This window comes from Gekko japonicus, unplaced genomic scaffold (assembly GCF_001447785.1).
Source record: "Gekko japonicus isolate JY-2015 unplaced genomic scaffold, Gekko_japonicus_V1.1 scaffold2090, whole genome shotgun sequence".
Classification (NCBI taxonomy): domain Eukaryota; kingdom Metazoa; phylum Chordata; class Lepidosauria; order Squamata; family Gekkonidae; genus Gekko; species Gekko japonicus.
Window position 1 is genome coordinate 60,707 of NW_015164255.1, and position 16,926 is coordinate 77,632.

The 16,926-nt window shown below is 45.9% G+C and overlaps 1 protein-coding gene across 1 annotated transcript in view; it reads left to right on the forward strand.

Annotated features, from left to right (window-relative positions):
* Positions 1-16,926, forward strand: part of AOX1 (aldehyde oxidase 1) — an 87,202-nt gene that overhangs the window by 10,795 nt on the left and 59,481 nt on the right. The window contains exons 3-10 of the mRNA XM_015408674.1: positions 744-840; positions 2,609-2,717; positions 3,735-3,861; positions 4,614-4,675; positions 7,456-7,563; positions 8,382-8,462; positions 9,868-10,012; positions 14,848-14,940. Coding sequence (XP_015264160.1) covers positions 744-840; positions 2,609-2,717; positions 3,735-3,861; positions 4,614-4,675; positions 7,456-7,563; positions 8,382-8,462; positions 9,868-10,012; positions 14,848-14,940 — 822 coding nt within the window. The remainder of the gene's footprint in view (positions 1-743; positions 841-2,608; positions 2,718-3,734; positions 3,862-4,613; positions 4,676-7,455; positions 7,564-8,381; positions 8,463-9,867; positions 10,013-14,847; positions 14,941-16,926) is intronic.

Genomic DNA, 16,926 nt, shown 5'->3' on the forward strand with positions numbered 1-16,926 from the left:
AGGGAAAGAAGATACTTTGTCTCTATTGAGTCAAAAGCTTTCTCGATGTCGAGAGAGACCAGGAGACCTCTCGTTTGCAGCTGCTTGCAGGCTGATAAGATGTTGATAGTCTTGACTATATTATCGGATATGTCCCTTCCAGGGATGAAGACTTTCTGGTCGCAATGAATGTAGTCTGCAATGAAGACATTCAGGCGTTGCGCCAATATTGCAGTAAAAAGTTTGTAGTCCTGGTTAAGGAGTGAAATCGGTCTGAAGGACGCTGGATCAGTTAAGTCCCTTCCAGGTTTCAGAATCAAGATGATTGAGGCTGATTTCCAAGAGGGAGGCATTTTTCCTGATGTCAATAAATCATTGCACGCATCTGTTAAGGGACAAGCTATGATGTTGGTGAATTTTAAAAAAGATTCTGGGGGATATCCATCAGGTCCTGCTGATTTATTATTTTTTAGACACCGAATGGCCTTCAAGACTTCTTGAGGTTCTGTTGGGTGGTCCATCATTTGACTATGGATGTCACTGTATCTGAAGAAGTGTGCTGGCACCTGAAAGCTCATACTTTGAATAAAACTTTGGTGGTCTTAAAGCGGACACTGGACTCAAACCTTGTTCTGCTGCTTCAGACCAACATGGCTACCCACCTGAATAAATCTTCCAGTAATGCACAAACAGCTCTGGAAAAAAATGCTAGCATCAAAGCAAAGATTGCCTTTGTTTTCCTTAACTGTGTCGTGCATAATTAGTCCGCCTCACAGGAACCAAGTATGGCTGTGGAATTGGAGGCTGTGGAGCCTGCACTGTCATGGTCTCTACATACAACCCAGACTGTAAGAAGATACGGTATCCTTTTTAAGAAGGGAAACAAAAATTGTGTTGTTTTTCACTATTTTAATTGATGTGGCTCTTCTGCCAAGGATCCTGGGAATTGTAATTCTTCTGCATGCTGAGAATTGGGGTGGGCACAAAACACATTTTTGTAATTCAGTTCATGGTTCGTGGCTGAATCACGAACTGAACCACAAACCCATACAATCCGGGAGGTTGGTTCGCAAACTGACCTGGTTCATATCAGTTTTTGAGCCATTTAAAGTTGAAAATCCTGCTTTCTGCTCCTGACAGCTTTTCGTGAGGAGCAGAAACCACGAACTGCACTAAAATTTGTGGAAGTTTTTGGTGGTTCTTAAGTTCACAAGCATAGCTTTGCGAACCTTGAACCGGCCAAAATTCATGATGAACTGTAGTTCATCAGCTGGTTCGTGCCCATCCCTAGCTGAGAATTCAGAGAAGAGCAGGAAAAGACCTACACCAAAGTTGAAGACTCTCATCCTGACTTGATTTGCTTTGAACTGCACAACAACACTGACCCCTTTATGGATGAGGAGATTGTGGGCTGATGAGAAGCGGAATCTGAGGGTAAGATGGAGTTAGAAGCGTTACTGACAGTGAAGAAGTTAAGGGATCTTTGTGAATGCCAAGTTTTTTGTTGAGGCCATAAGTGCCTGACTCAAACTAGATTCAGGTCCAGTAGCATCTTGGAGACCTGCAAGATTTGGGGGGGGGGGGCATGAGCTTTTAAGGGTCAAAGTTCCCTTTGTCAGATACTTCCACAGAGCTTTAACTCTTGAAAGCCCATGCCCCAAAAATCTTGTGGGTCTCTGAGGTGCTCCTGGACTCGAATCTGGCTGTTCTATTACATACCAACATTAGTAACCCTGAAACTAACTCAAACTAGGTTACTACCTTAAGCAAAAATAATAATTTTTCTTCCCACCCCACCTCTTTGGCATTTTGATGTATGCAGGGGTGGCAGACAGCTGGAGATCTCCAGCAATTGATCTCCAGGGAACAGAGATCAGTTCACCTGGAAAAAATGGCTGCTTTGGAGGGTGGACTCCATGGCATTATGCCCCACTGAAGTCCCTGTCCTTCCCAAACCCCGTCACCCTCAGGCTCCACCCCCCCAAAACCTCCTGGTATTTCCCAACCTGGAGCTGGCAGCCCTAAGGGGCAGGAAACTATATTCTCTTCTTAGACTTTTCCTTTGATTGCAGTCCCCTTTCCTGGTGTCATAAGGTAAGAGTTACAGCTGGGAAAATCACGAGCGATGGGACACACCTGCCTCCTTACAGTGCGTCACTGTTCCAAACTTCTGGGGTGCAACAACTGCATGTTGTCCTGGAGGTTTTCCAGCAGAACCTGGGGTGATTTCCCACAACCGCTGCTCCGCGCTCACTCCTCCCTTTTGCCCCGATGGGACGGGTCAATTTTACACAAGCTGCTGTGCGGCCGCATTTTTCCCCACAGCTTCGTGTGATTTTCCCCGCGTCTACTCAATCCTCAAAAAACAGGATTGAGTAGATGTGGGGGAAATCACACGAAGCTGCGGGGCAAAATGCGGTCGCACAGCAGCTTGTGTGAAAGTGACACATACCATTGGGCCAAAGAGAAGAGTGAGCGCAGAGCAGCGCTTCTGGGAAATCACCCCTGGTGTGTTTTGAATTCTGATGCTGGATTTGGCCAGTCATGAGTGCATCCAAACAGTTGTACCAAGCACTGCAAAAAGGAATCAACCCAGTTAGGTATCGGGACTTTCCTTAACATCCCAAAGACATTTCCCAGCCAACTCTTGTCTGCTCCCATTGTGTTCGTTGTACGGTGCTGCAGTGACCACCGTGGAAGGAGTCGGAAGCACTAAAACCAAACTTCATCCCATTCAGGTGAGAGCTAAAGGCCAAGGAACCAATGCTTGTTTTGCAGTGACATCCAGTATCGAGCCAGGATGGTCTCTGCCCCTGCTGTATAGATCTAACTGGTGAAGTTTTATACTGTATTATGGCCCCGGTCACATGGAACATTAGCCACGCTACAGAGATGGAAGATAGGCGGATTTTCCGGGCGCGATCACAGCGCCACATCTGGGAAGCGTAGAGCTCCCGTGGCTCACCGAAGGCTTCCTGCCGAAGATGCGAGGTAAAAAACTAGTACCTCCGAGGTACTAGTTTCCGGAAACCGCGGGGCAAGGGCGGGCTACTGATCGCATTTCTGGTGGCATCTGGCGCCCGTCCATGTCCCCTCGCAAAAAGGTGTGTTTTTTTCCAAGTCTCCATGGGATGCGCACAAGCACCCAACGGAGCATGCGCACATTTCAGTTTGTTTTTTTTTAAAAAAAACACAACCCCGTTTGCCACGCCACCCCGCTTCTTTGCCGCGCCATGTGATCGGCACCTCCCCCCTACCCACGGGACCTCAACCGGATGCCTGATCACACAGTCGCGTGTTATTTTGCTCCGGGGCAAACAGCCACGCCCCCCCCCCCCCCGCATTTTCCGGCCCGTATGACCGGGGCCTATATTTATTTCATTTATATCACACCTTTCTTTTCAAGACTGTGTATGTGGGGTTCCCAGATACTGAGTCTCCCATCCTGCACTTGCTGGCAAGGTGGCTATGGCTTTAGTCTGGATCCAACCAGACCTTCTTAGTTTCAGCAAGGTGACTATGGCATGTGCCTTCAGACCGTCCCCTGGGATGTTCATAAGGATAGAGATCAAGAGATGAGAACAGGATCAGGAAAGAAAAGGTGGACACAAGGAACATGCTGCAAACAGGGCTGATGCGGCGGGGGGAGGGCACAACAGGGAGGACTCCAGAAAGTTATTGGGGACTCAGCTTGTTTTTCTGTCTGGATAATTAGCTTAAAGATGTTTCACGAGCAGAGTTTGTTTCCCTCCCAGAAAAGGCTCGCTAAGTGCCACGGCTCCCAGTGTGGCTTCTGCACCCCCGGAATGGTGATGTCAATGTATTCTCTGCTAAGGAATTACCCAGAACCCACCATGGAGCAGATATCGGCTGCACTGGATGGTAGGCCAGCTTTCTCACGAAACGTTTTTGGGAAACTGGTTGGCAAAGGGACAAAACATTTAAAAGAGATAAAAAATTACATTACTGACACGACATTAGAGCAGCGTTTCCACGGGGCTGCCTGAGGATGTAAAAACAGCAGGGGAGGAGGCTATAGCAGCTTCTCCCTCTGTCGGACTGGATTGACATTAAGGCTATCCACGAAGAGTCCCACTGGGGTGCTGACCTGGGGAGATGCCCCCCATTGGGGCCATCCAACCCCACGGGCCATCACACCTGCCAAGGCCACCCCAGACCAAACAGAGGGATGGGCACAAGCAGGAAAGAGGGTTTGCCACGGCAAGGGACACACCTACCTGGCCCACACTTGTCTGGCCCATCCTTTTTGGGGGGCAGGGCTGGGGCTGACTGGGGATAGGGCCAACACAGGCGAAGGGCATGGCCTTTTTCCAGGGCCACCCTCCCACTCCTTCCGTGCCCTGCGTTCTGTGGTTGCGAACAGAAAGAAACTGGTGTGCATCCAGGAGGCACAATATTTCTGTTGGGCGTGTGAAACAAATCCCTCATATTCCCTAACAAACTTGAAGACTTTGTAATATGTAGATGGACCTTCAGAAGCAGATTTGGGTGATGAATTCAAATCTCAGAAATGTCCACAGGTTGAACAGTCTAGAGATGAAGTCTGTGGCCCAGATAATCTGTGTACCTTAAGTATTTATTTCTTTTTTTCCCCACCTGATCCTTTCTTCCAGGCAACTTATGCCGTTGCACTGGGTACAGACCTATAATTGACAGCTTCAGTGCTTTCTCTCAGGTAAGGGGGGGGGGAACCCCTAATAAATCAGTTCATTGGTACAGTCAAAAGTGTCCTTTAATGGGAAATTAGGGAGTAGGATGACATTTATAAAAGTGATTATGACCCCAAGGATAGAGTTATGTGTTCATATATGCTACATAGGTAGAAAATGGCAAGGCTGTATGTGTCATATGCTAAAAAACCCCAAACCCCCCCCCCCACTTTTTTACATCACACAAAACCAAATTCTGCTAAGGGTGCAGTGTTAGTGCACCCAACTGGAAAGCTGGCATGAAACTGGGCTTTGAGATACATCAGGGCTTTCCATTGCACATCGAATACTTTCATAACTAGGAATGGGCATAAACTACTACAGTTCATGGTTTGTGGCTGAACCACAAACCAAACCATGGGCCAATGTGCCAGTTAATGAACCAACAATTTGGATCAGTTCATGAGCCAATTAAAGTTAAAAAACCCTGCTTTCTGCTCTTCATGAACCACCACAAAGTACATCAAAAGTTGTGGAAGTTTGTGGTGGTTCTTCAGTTGGCGAACATCACTTCGTGAACCATGAACTGGCCAAAATTCATGATGAACTTTCATTCATGAGCTGGTTCGTGCCCATTCCTATCCGTAACTCACCCTGGCAGCTCTTGCATACTTTGACCCAAGGAACATATTCTGCAACCCTCATAGCTGCCCAGGCCCTGCTGATCTAGATATATCTCCCCAGCTGAGTACTAAGGATGAAGCTGCAGTGGTACATTCTGTTATGGACATTTTAAGATCAGACAGGCAAAATCAAAAGGGGGGATATTTCCTCCATTTTAGAAAAAAGGTGGGAGCACTAGAAGCCATCTTTTTGTTTGCAGATTCTCAAATAAAGAGAGAAGAACTAAAGACTCAACTACATGAGATGCTGGAAGTCCCCTAAATGGAGCTCTCAGTGGTTTTTGCCCTCTAAAGATCAGGGTCGTGAGGACCTGATTCCAATCTACAACTACTGCACCCATACACCATTTTCCTGATGAGACAATGCACCAGGAAGCCACTATTTGACCCACAGGCAGACAAAAACAAGCACTGATACGAATGCCTGTATGCTCGCCATAGCAGGCCCAAGAATGGGTTCCCTGGGCCATTTCAGGCTGTTAATAGGGTGCAGAGAGAAGGCTGAAACTACCCCTCCCCTCCCACTGTGACCCCAGTGGGAGAAAAAATGCTGGGAGCTCCATCAGCAAGTCCTGATGTCTCATGTACTCGATCCCTAAAATATCCTGCCTCGGAGCCATCTTCTAACGTGGGTTACACAAGAATTTCATATCCTGAGATTTATGACTAGTAAGCTTAAGGTTGCCACCTCTGGTTTGGGAAGTCCCTGGAGCCTGGGGGGTGGGAGGGACCTCAGTGGGATAGAATACCATAAAGTCTGCCTGTCAAGGCAGCCATTTTCCCCAGAGGAACGGAGGTCTGTAGTCTGGGGATCAGCTGTAATTCTGGGAGATCTCCAAGCCCTACCTGGAAGTTGGCACATGAACGTGTGACACTGCTTTATACTGCCCTTGGTCCATCGAAGTCAGTGTTGTCTACTCCGACTGGCAGCAGCTCAAGCTGAGGTCTTTCACATTTATTTATTTATTTGACTTATGTCCCGCCTTTCCACATGGGCTCAGGGCGGCTGACAGGAGGCAATTGCCATACATAACAATAAAAACCAGATAAAGCAACCGATTACATTTACATTTAAAACCGGTGCTCACAAACCAACATCCAAGATGGGGTCTCCAATACAGTGTTTCAAAATTCTACTACAAAATTCACATCACCTACTGCCTGGTCCCTTTTTAGCTGGAGATGCCAGGGTTTGAACCTGGGATCTTCTGCATGCCAAGCAGATGCTCTACCACTGAGCCACAGTTCCTAAGGGATGGGGTTAGATTGGTTTTATGAATTTGTATTATTTGTGTTAGGATTCCACAGGGTATTACTGGACATTTATTATGTTGTTTTTGTATCTGTTTCAATTGATATATTTGATGTACCTGTTTTAATTGATGTAATTGTTCGTCGATGTGAACCACTTCAAGCTCTGAGCCAAACAATAGCCGTATAAGAAAGTATTCTAACGTCACCTGAGACTAAAAGGAAAGACAGTATCCCTTACCCCCCCCACCCCAATTTTCCCTACCCAAGATACATAACCCTGGTCAGACAGAAAGCATGGTGATAATTTCTCTGCAGAATGCTGTGCATCGGTCTCCTCTCTGCTGGAAGTAAGGATGCCAGCCTCCAGGTGGGACCTGGGGATCCCCCAGAACTACATCTCACCTCCAAACTCCAGAAATCACTTCCCCTGGAGAAAATGGCTGCTTTGGAGGGTGGACTCTATGGCATTGTACCCCACAGAGGTCCCTGTCATCCCCAGACTCCACCCCCAAATCTCCATGAATTTCCCAACCTGGATCTGGCAACCCAATCCCTCCACCCCCTGTTGGTGGCCAGGGAGGACCTGGCTACCCTAGCTAGAAGCCTTAGTGGGATTTGAGTGAAGAGGTGCCAGGTGCCTGAGTGATACTGAATCAACCACTACTAGGGAGAGCAAAACACATGTGGAACCGACACACACATACCCCTGAAACAGGAACTTATAAGTGAGGGAAATGAGATTGCAGAAAAGCCTGAGATCAGTGGGTTTAGAAAGGTGCATCTCTACTTAGGACTGCACTGTCAATCACACCGTACATTTCTTGCAACCTGTAACCATCATGTTATTTTTTAAAAAATACTTCCTGCAGGAGCGCTGTCCCCTGGCAGGGAGTGGAAAGTGTTGCTTGGATCAAGAAGATGAGAAGAGGAGCGAAAAAGAAGAAGATTTAGCTCCAGAGCCTAAAAGAGGAGATCGGGTAAGCTATGGCCTCCTAATTTCCGTATTTCTGTAATTTTCTGTAATGGGATGTGGAATGGTATAGTATAGCCCGATCTCCTAAGATCTTGGAAGCTAAGCAGAGTCAGGGCTTGGATGGGAAACCACCAAGGAAGACTCTGCAGAGGAAGGCCCCGGCAAACCACTGCCGCTTAATCACTTGCCTTGAAAACCTTATGGGGTCACCATAAGTCAGTTGCGGCACTCTACACGCATACTCTTCTGCGAATGCCGGTGAGTTTTTGAGTGGAGCAAAGTTGTATATAACCTATAAACCCTCCTCTCTTGGAACTGCTGATCTCCTAGGTCTGTGAAGAACCTTTTCTCAGCGTCAGTGGCACCAGGTGTGGAAAGGACCAAAGCATGTTTTCTCTGGGCCTGGAACAAAGTTCACAAAGGCCCCAACACTCATACAATTCCATCCCATACACGTGATCGCATGAGTCATGAAAGAAAGAAAAAATCTGTTTCTGAAATGACCTCAGTAGACCAGGGTTTGCAACTTAGGATGTCCCCCCCCCTGACCCCAGTAAAACGTCCATGCTTTCTCTCCATGGCCCTAGTCATGGCTCGCATAACATTTCTGAGATACCACCTTGTTATATTGAGAGATTGAAACTAATGAGCACTTTATTTGTTAAATTGATTGTCTTGTTTTTATTGCTTTTATGTGTAGGCACATGGTGCCCTTTGTAAGCCGCCCTGAGCCTGTTCGCGGGGACACAGTCTTGAAATATTAATCCTTCTCTTCTGCTGACCATGTATGCTAATACTGGGCTTTAATTTCGTTTCCATTAGATGTGTTCAGGTCTCTGCCAGCCAGAAGACTTCCAGCCCATGGACCCAACCCAAGATTATATATTTCCACCTGAACTCATGGTAGGAAACAATCCTTTTACCTGTGCTCGTTGAGAATAATTTCTAATAGGCATATAGGTTTTCAACCCAGATCTGCCAGTTTTAGATGGGATTAAGCTTTCTCTGCTAGATCACAATAAGAACAAAGGTTAACCTTGGCAAAGACTTTGACCATGTGGATCATGAAAAGCTATGGATGGATTTAAAAGAAATGGGTGGGCCATAGGCCGTTTCCTGCTTTTAATCCATGTTCACCACAGGGTCCTCCAAGCAATTCTGCACCAAAATCAAATCCAGCCTTCTTTTTATTCTGTTCCCCCCCCCCATTCTGCACTAAAATTGAATTCAACCTTCCTTTTATTCCACCCACCCCACCCCACCCGTTCTGCATTACGTTACCTCCCTTGAGTGGTCGGCCCAGTTTCGGCCCACTGTTGCCCTGGTTTTTTTTGGATGCCGTTTTGCTGCAGACTTAAATCGCCTTGACTTATAGTTTTATAGTAAGACATGTTCTGACAAAGAGAGTAGTTTTATGTTTCATAAGCTGTTAATTAGCTGCTTGATTAGCATGGAGTGTGAAAATGATTGGTTTAATTAAATTGTGGGGGTTTTTTAAAGCAGAAGATAAATAAAATATGTTTACCACACCCTAGTACAACCCTGTCCAAACATTCATTTCTGCTGATTTTTGTGGTTAACCTTGGCTGAGAAAACCCTAAGGGGGTAAGTTTTGGTTACTTTTTTTAAAAAAATGTAAGATGGCTCAAGTGGTTAAGACGCTGAACTGCAGGCTGTGGAAGGTCGGTAGTTCAGCAGTTCGAGATCCGGGTGCCGCATGACGGAGTGAGCTCCCGTCTCTAGTTCCAGCTCCTGCCAACCTAGCAGTTCGAAAGCAAGAAATTGCAAGTAGATAAATAGGTACCACTTCAGTGGGAAGGTAACAGCATTCCGTGCACCTTGGTGTTTAGTCATGCCGGCCACATGACCACGGAAACGTCTTCAGACAGCGCTGGCTCTTCGGCTTTGAAACAGAGATGAGCACCACAACCCTAGAGTCGGATTCGACTGACTTTCGAGCAAGGGAACCTTTACCTTTTTAAGATGGGTAAGTCAAGTACAATCAACAGGATGGGACATCCAATGAACAGTACAAAGGGATTGTACTACAGAAATATGAAGGCAAACAGAAATCTCAGACAGTGCTGAAACAAAGCATGTGCTTTTAAACATGATATGTTAAGTGGTGTAGAAACTACCTAGTCTGGACCCCACGTACAGTGATAGGCAGCAATATATTAGTATAGGCCACAATCCTTATCCTTTTACCAGTGCAACCAAAGTGTTTCTGCTTTAAAATAATCGAACATATTCATGTGGTAGCAACATTATTCCTAACGTGATGTACCATTTTTGTTTTTCCTTACAGAGAATCGCTGAAGAAAGCAAACGAAGAACTCTGGTTTTCAACGGAGAAAGAACTACATGGATTTCTCCTGTTGCTCTCCAGGAACTTCTGGGCCTGAAAGCCAAGTACCCGATGGCCCCTCTTGTGGTAGGGAACACAAGTATAGGTAGGTAAACGGTGATGCCTCAGCAGAGAGCAGGGACCACATGATGGACTAGATTCCTTTCTACAAAGTTGTCCCGGACGGCTCCCTTTCGCCAAGCTTTCCTCCGATGGAGAAAGATTTCCTTCAACAGAGGAAGCCTTTCTTCTTTAGAAAAAGTAAGGGCACTTTCACACATGCCGAATAACGCCGTTTCAATCCAGTTCAGCGACTGTTTGGCAGAGGATTTTGTTGTTTCACACAGTAAACTCCAGTTGCAAAGTGCATTGAAAGTGTGTTATTTAGTGAGTGCGAAAGTGCCCTAATTGTCTATTGGAGGAAGTCTTTTTCCTGTTGAAGGAAGACTTAGTAGAAGGAAGTCATAGGATCCAACCCCTAAGCAAGTGGCCGGCCTTGTATCAGTGATGTCACCAAAAAAAGAAACTTAGGCCCTTTCTGCACAGAATCTTAAGGGTTGACTTTGCAGTCGCACACAATCCCTCTGCACTGGTTTCTCCCCCTCTGGCTTATTTATTTGTGTATTCTGTAAGCATTCTGCATCTACAAGCAAAACCTGCATTTCATGAGCTAACTGGCTGCCAACCCTTCCCTCCCTCCATGATTCTACAAAAAGAAAGGGCAGGGAGGGGGAAATCCAAGCCCAGACATGCAAGACTGACACATTTGGGAGCAGGGAATCCCCTAGTCCTTTATATTTACTGATTCCTTCTTATGCTCTCTCTGGCTTTTTAAAAGTTTGCCTGAGTGGGAGGACACGTCCTCTTTTGTCTTTGGAGAAGGAGGGAAAGAAAACAGAACAGGGAGGGAGCATCAGCCTAAAGAGAGAGAGGGGCGGAAACGGGGGAGGGGCAGTGGGCAGCACTTAAATACCCGCAGAAACAATTCTACTTTAGAAAGGATTAGCGATTCGAAGCCGGATGAGAACAAAGAATCGCAGCAAAAGGAGTTTTGGTAACTGAGGGGCAACAGTGTGCTGGAAGCGGTCTGAATGCAGATTCATGGAAAACAAATGCAGAAACAAGAGAAAACCCCGACACAAAGTGAAAGCGGGAGGGAAAGCAGAACAGAAGAGCAGGATGCCCTCAGAAACCGAGGCAAAATACGGGTGCAGAAAGGACCCTAATGCAGCCATTGCCAATGCACTGCGTTTTCCATTGATGATATAAAAGATTTGAGATTGACTTCAGTGATGTGACCACTAAGGCCAGGCCTACACATGCAGCAGAATGAGTTGGTAAAGTCCTGTCTTTGTAGAATAGCAGGTGTGGAATGCTATTTTTGTATGTTCCAATATCCAGGAACAATCTTAGTCATGGGGCATCCAGGGCAGCCCCTAACCACCCATGGCCCCACCCCTACAACATAGGGCTCAGGCACCCCGTTCAGCAGTGGCCACATGTGCACTCCCCTCTGGGGCTCCTGCAACTGGCTCTGCAGCAGCTGTACTCCTGTTTCCTCTGGCGCTTAGACAGCCTGCTCATGTAACCAAGTCAGAGATTTCATTCATTGTTGGTGGTACTGTCCAATAATTAAGACATTCAGGGCACATATTCTTATGCAAATTTTTATAAATACTGGTTTTAACTTACCTGATACCCCAGAAATGGTCCTACTGAATACTTGGTCCAATCCTACAGGAAACAAAATGAAAACGATATTAGTCTCTACTCTTATCACGGTAGCAATAATCTCAATAGCACAAAAATGGAAAGAAAACAAGAGTCCAACACTCTTATTATGGTGGTAATAATAATAATAATAATCAGCTATGGGAACATTTTGTTCATGTCAGAATCACAGCAAAATCCATGAGAACAAATATAGAAAGCTACCAAAAAACATTTCAAGCGGTCTGGTTCCCAATAGTTAAATACCTCGCGGAAAGTGAGATACTTCCAAATATAAGAATCTGCTATACTTTTAACTAGCTATTAAGTTAGCTTTGATAGTATTTAATATAATGTTCTCCTTATAACTTTCTGTAATATATCATAATTTATCTCATTGACATAGACGAATTACTCTGTCTATAACTGAAAAAGTTCTGTTTTGTTTTTGAAATGTTATAATTGAATAAAAATTGATTTTTAAAAAATATACATTATACACAGTCCTGCTGACAGTTCTAGAAACCTTCAGCATTGTTCTAGAATGGACCTACAAGTGACCAAGACCTGATCCATGTCCAGTAATGCAATGCTATACAGCATTACTCCAGTAACGCAGAATTACTCTAATCCACTACCCAATTAACTGGAATAAATCTGCATAGAATTGTACAGTAGGGGTGGTCATGCCGAACAGCGATACAGGGGAAGATAAGGGGGAGACAGAAGTTGTTTGGGGGCAAAGCAGCAGTCGGAAGAATGGTCCATCACTTCCCATCCCCCTACTGCTTTTCACTTGAATTCATTCCCTCCCCAGTCCTGGGCCTTTCAGCTCTTCAGACAACCCACATTTGGAGATGCTGTTCCGCTACCATTTTGTTAGTGATATGTGTGATTTATTACTACAGTCCAAGACCAGCAAGAATAGTACAAAAATAGTAGATAAACTATATAAATATATAAAACAATATGTTACACTAAAAAAAATTCACAATCATAGAATAAATTTCAGTGTTGAAAATACAGTCTTAATTTTCATAAATAACAGAATTGGGGAGGTCCCTCTGTATATTAGTTAGAGATCTCCTGCACTTCAATGCCAACCAGTGTTCCCTCTAAGCTGAGTTAGTGTGCGCTAGCTCACAGTTTTTTAGCCTCCAGCTCACACATTTTTTTCTTGGCTCAGGAAGGATGGCTCCAGAGCAGTGTTCCCTCTAAGCTGAATTAGTGTGAGCTAGCTCACAGTTTTTTAGCCTCTGGCTCACATGTTTTGGTCTTAGCTCAGGAAGGAGGGCTCCAGAGCAAACTAATTTATGCAGTGTCCAAATCGCTCGTTCACAACTTTAAAGCCAGTAGCTCACAAAGTAGAATTTTTGCTCACAAGACTCCACAGCTTAGAGGGAGCATTGCTCCAGAGCAAACTAATTTATGCAGTGGGCAAATCACTCACAGCTTTAATGCCACTAGCTCACCAAGCAGAAATTTTGCTCACAAGACTCCACAGCATAGAGGGAGCATTGATGCCAACCAACAATATCAGAGCCAGATTCCTAGCTATTTGGAATATCCTTGTAGACTTCATGTCATTTTGAATCTTGCCAGAGCTGTGTGGGTTCCATCACTAAGAAAAGCAGGCTGATGAAGCCCTAAGAAATGCAAAGCAACCAAGGCGTGCCATCACCGCTCCTTTGATTCGCACTACAGTCTTGAGCCTATGCCATCTACTCAGGGGTCATTTTGTAGAAAAAGAGGTGAAGGAGCTCATTAGCATAACCCATTAGCATAACGTATTTGCATATGCCACACACCCTGACATCACCGGAAGTGTGTCAGAAGGCAACACACACCACTCAGGCTCCACTGGACTGCTGATTGGATTGCTAGCTATTGGGGGGGGGGACATGCAGATCTGTCCTCACAGAGGAGGGAGAGCTTGTACCTGAATAAAACTTGGTCTTAAAGGTGCCACTGGACAGTTTTGGACCAGGGGCCAGGGGGGGGAGCTCTGCAGCTTACCTGGCTGCTTCTTGCTCTAACCGAGGGTTGCTGGGAGCAGAGGGTGGGGCTTGTTGCATGTGTCCGCCCCCTGGGCTCTTTACTGCCGGAGCTCTGCTCCTGTGCACTCCTGCAGGAAATGACTCCTGCATCTACTGCATGTTTTCTTTTGGAAACTCTTCTCTGCATCATAACCCGGTGACTTTATCATTCTAAAGAGAGACTTGTACTTTCAAGGACTATCTGGTCACTATTCAACTGGTGCAGATGTCATTTATGCATGGTGGCAAAACCAATTGTTATGTGTATTATTTATGGTTGTAAGCAATATTCCCTCTAAGCTGTGATATCTTGTGAGCAAAAATTCTACTTCATGAGCTACTGGCATTGTAGTTGTGAGCAAGCAATTTGGTTACTGCATAAATTAGTTTTCTCTGGAACCATGTTTTCTCTGGAATATGTTCTTATTGCTACAAGCATGGACGGCTTCAAAAGGGAATTAGATAAGCATATGGAGCAGAGGTCCATCAGTGGCTATTAGCCACAAGGTATAGCTAGGGGCTCTGGGGCAAGTGATGCTCTGTCTTCTTGGTGCTTGGGGGGGGGTCAACAGTGGGAGGGCTTCTAATGTCCTGGCCCCACTGCTGGACCTCCTGATGGCACTGGTATTTCTGGCCACTGTGTGACACAGAGTGTTGGACTGGATGGGCCTTTGGCCTGATCCAACATTGGCGTCTCTTATGTTCTCTTATGTTCTCTGGTTCTGCCCACCGCCTGAGCTAAGACAAAAATGAGTGAGCCAGAGACTAAAAACCTGTGAGCTAGCTCACACTAACTCAGCTTAGAGGGAACACTGGTTGTAAGTAGAACTGTATAAGAAGACAGAAGTCTCAAGTGTGATTTGTACATTCTGGTTATTTGTTTGCACAACCAACCATATTTAGCAACCTTGTATATTATGTCCTGGCTCTTATTAGAGAGTATTATAGAGAGAGGTAGGGCTCTATGTCTCCCCGGATAGGCTGAAAGTATGGGCAATATATAAACTCCACGTATCCGATTATACATCTTACAATCAAAGATGACATGTTCTAATGTTTCTGTTTTCCCATCACCGCAGGGACATCCCTCTTCTAACAGAATTTTTTTAACATCTTCCCTCAAGGACTGCAGAGGGCAAAACATTTTGTTTAATACCACTCTAATCTTTTTAAAATTTGATTTCATCTCTTTTAGGACTTGACGTGAGAAAGCTGGGTGTTTGGTATCCAGTTATCCTTCATCCTGCTAGGGTTCCAGATCTGCATGTTGTCTACAGAGTGAGCAATGGTAAATCTCTAATGTACCTAAGAAGCCACTGGGGCAAATAGATGGGATTTGGCTTTTCAGCTGACCAATAAATGTTACCGAAGATGTAATTAAAATGATACTTTATTGCATTTCCACCCAATATGTATGAAAGGACAAGCAATAATATTTACCTCATGGGCTCCAGTACCCCCAATAATCAGATTAGTGATTATTATGTCAAATTGAAGCCAATGGAATATTAATTATGAGATAGGCTGACAGGTATTATTTTCTCATTTTTGTTTTCATTTAGCAGATAATCTATATACTAATCTTTGGACACTTAAATTTGGTGACTGGAGCTGTGAATGGGCAAGACAGATCTTTCTACAAACTTGAAAAGGGCTCCAGGTTTGCAGAAAAATGTGAAATCTAAATAAAATACACTGGACAGCTTAAAAAACCTGGAAATTATAAAAGGAACGCCTGTGGCTTTAAGCAACCCATTCCCTCAGTGGCTATCTTTTTGGCCTTTGAGGGAGAACTCATAGGGGCCAGGCCTGAGTAGGGTTGCCAGATCCAGGTTCAGAAACTCCTGGAGATTTTGGGGGTAAAGTCTGGGGAGGGCAAGTTTTGGGGAGGGGAGAGGCCTTAGCCAAATATAATGCCATAGAGTCCACCCTCCAAAGCAGTCATTTTCTCTAGGCGGACAGATCTCTGTTGTTTGGAGTTCAGTTGTAATTCTGGGATATCTCCAAGTCCCGCCTATAGGCTGGCACCCTTCAGCCTGGAAGCAACCTCTGGGTGACTTGATACCACCTGACTTGCATTACTCAACGAGGCCTGGCTGCTTGCTACTGTTCAACAGTAGCAGGGGTCGTTTCGTAGAAAAAGAGCAAGGGGAACTCATTAGCATAACTCATTAGCATATGCCACACCCCTGATATCACCGGAAGTGTGTCATAAGGCCACACCCTTTGACATCACCGGAAATGTGTCATAAGGCCACGCCCCCGCCCCCAACGGTCCCGGCTGCCACCGCCGGCCTTGCAGCTCCACTGCCGAGCCCCATGAGGGGCCCGGCGGTGGACGTGCAAGGGTGGCGGGAGTGCGAGGAAGCCCCGCCAAGGCCCTCCCTGGCCCCAGGCAGGCAGGGGTGGGGAGAGGCAGGGAGGAAGCAACTTACCCTCCCTCTTCTCCTGCCTCCTCCTGGCTGAATGAGGGCCGGAAGTGGGGCGGCCGGAAGCAGGGGGCGGGGCTTCATCATGTGCCCCGCCCCATGTACCTCACCCGGGGGAACTGCGATCCCCCGCGATCCCCCCCCCAAATGACCTCTGAACAGTAGCCACCCTATGAAAGTCAGTGTGACATAGCAGTTAGAGCTTCAGAGTAGGGTCTGAGAGACCCAGGTTCAAATCACCAGTCTACCATGGAAGCTCAATCACTATGTGATTTTATCAGGTGGGTAGCCATGTTGGTCTGAGGTAACAGAACAATGTTTGAGTCCAGTGATTTTAGGTTAGTCACGTACTTTCAGCATAACCTGCCTCACTGGGTTGTTGTGAGAATAAAAAGTAGGAGTGGAGAATAATGTAAGCTGCTTTGGTCCACGCTGTGAAGAAAAGTGGGGTATGAATGAAATAAATAAATAATCAATATAGCTGAAGATGGGGGGGCAGATAAAAGGTAGGTTGGTGAATGGCTGAAAAAGACAGAATGAGGCAGAGAAGGGGAAGAGGGTATGGGGGTTGCCGGGAGGAGGCAAACAAGAAATAATGTGAAGAGGGGGATACAGGGGAAAGTGAGGCACCCCCCACAAGTTCTTGAGGGCTCCTTACCATTCAAGTGGGCTTGGTCCAATGGCTGACCTGGAAACAAGCAACTGGACCATAGTTTTCCTAGGTGGAGGCTGCTAGGAGGGGGGAGATAATGCTGAAGATACAGGAGCAGATAAAGGTAGGTTGGCTGGGGGGGTGGGAAGGAGAGAAAGAAGCAGGAAAATTGAAGAGGCTATGGGGGCTTTCA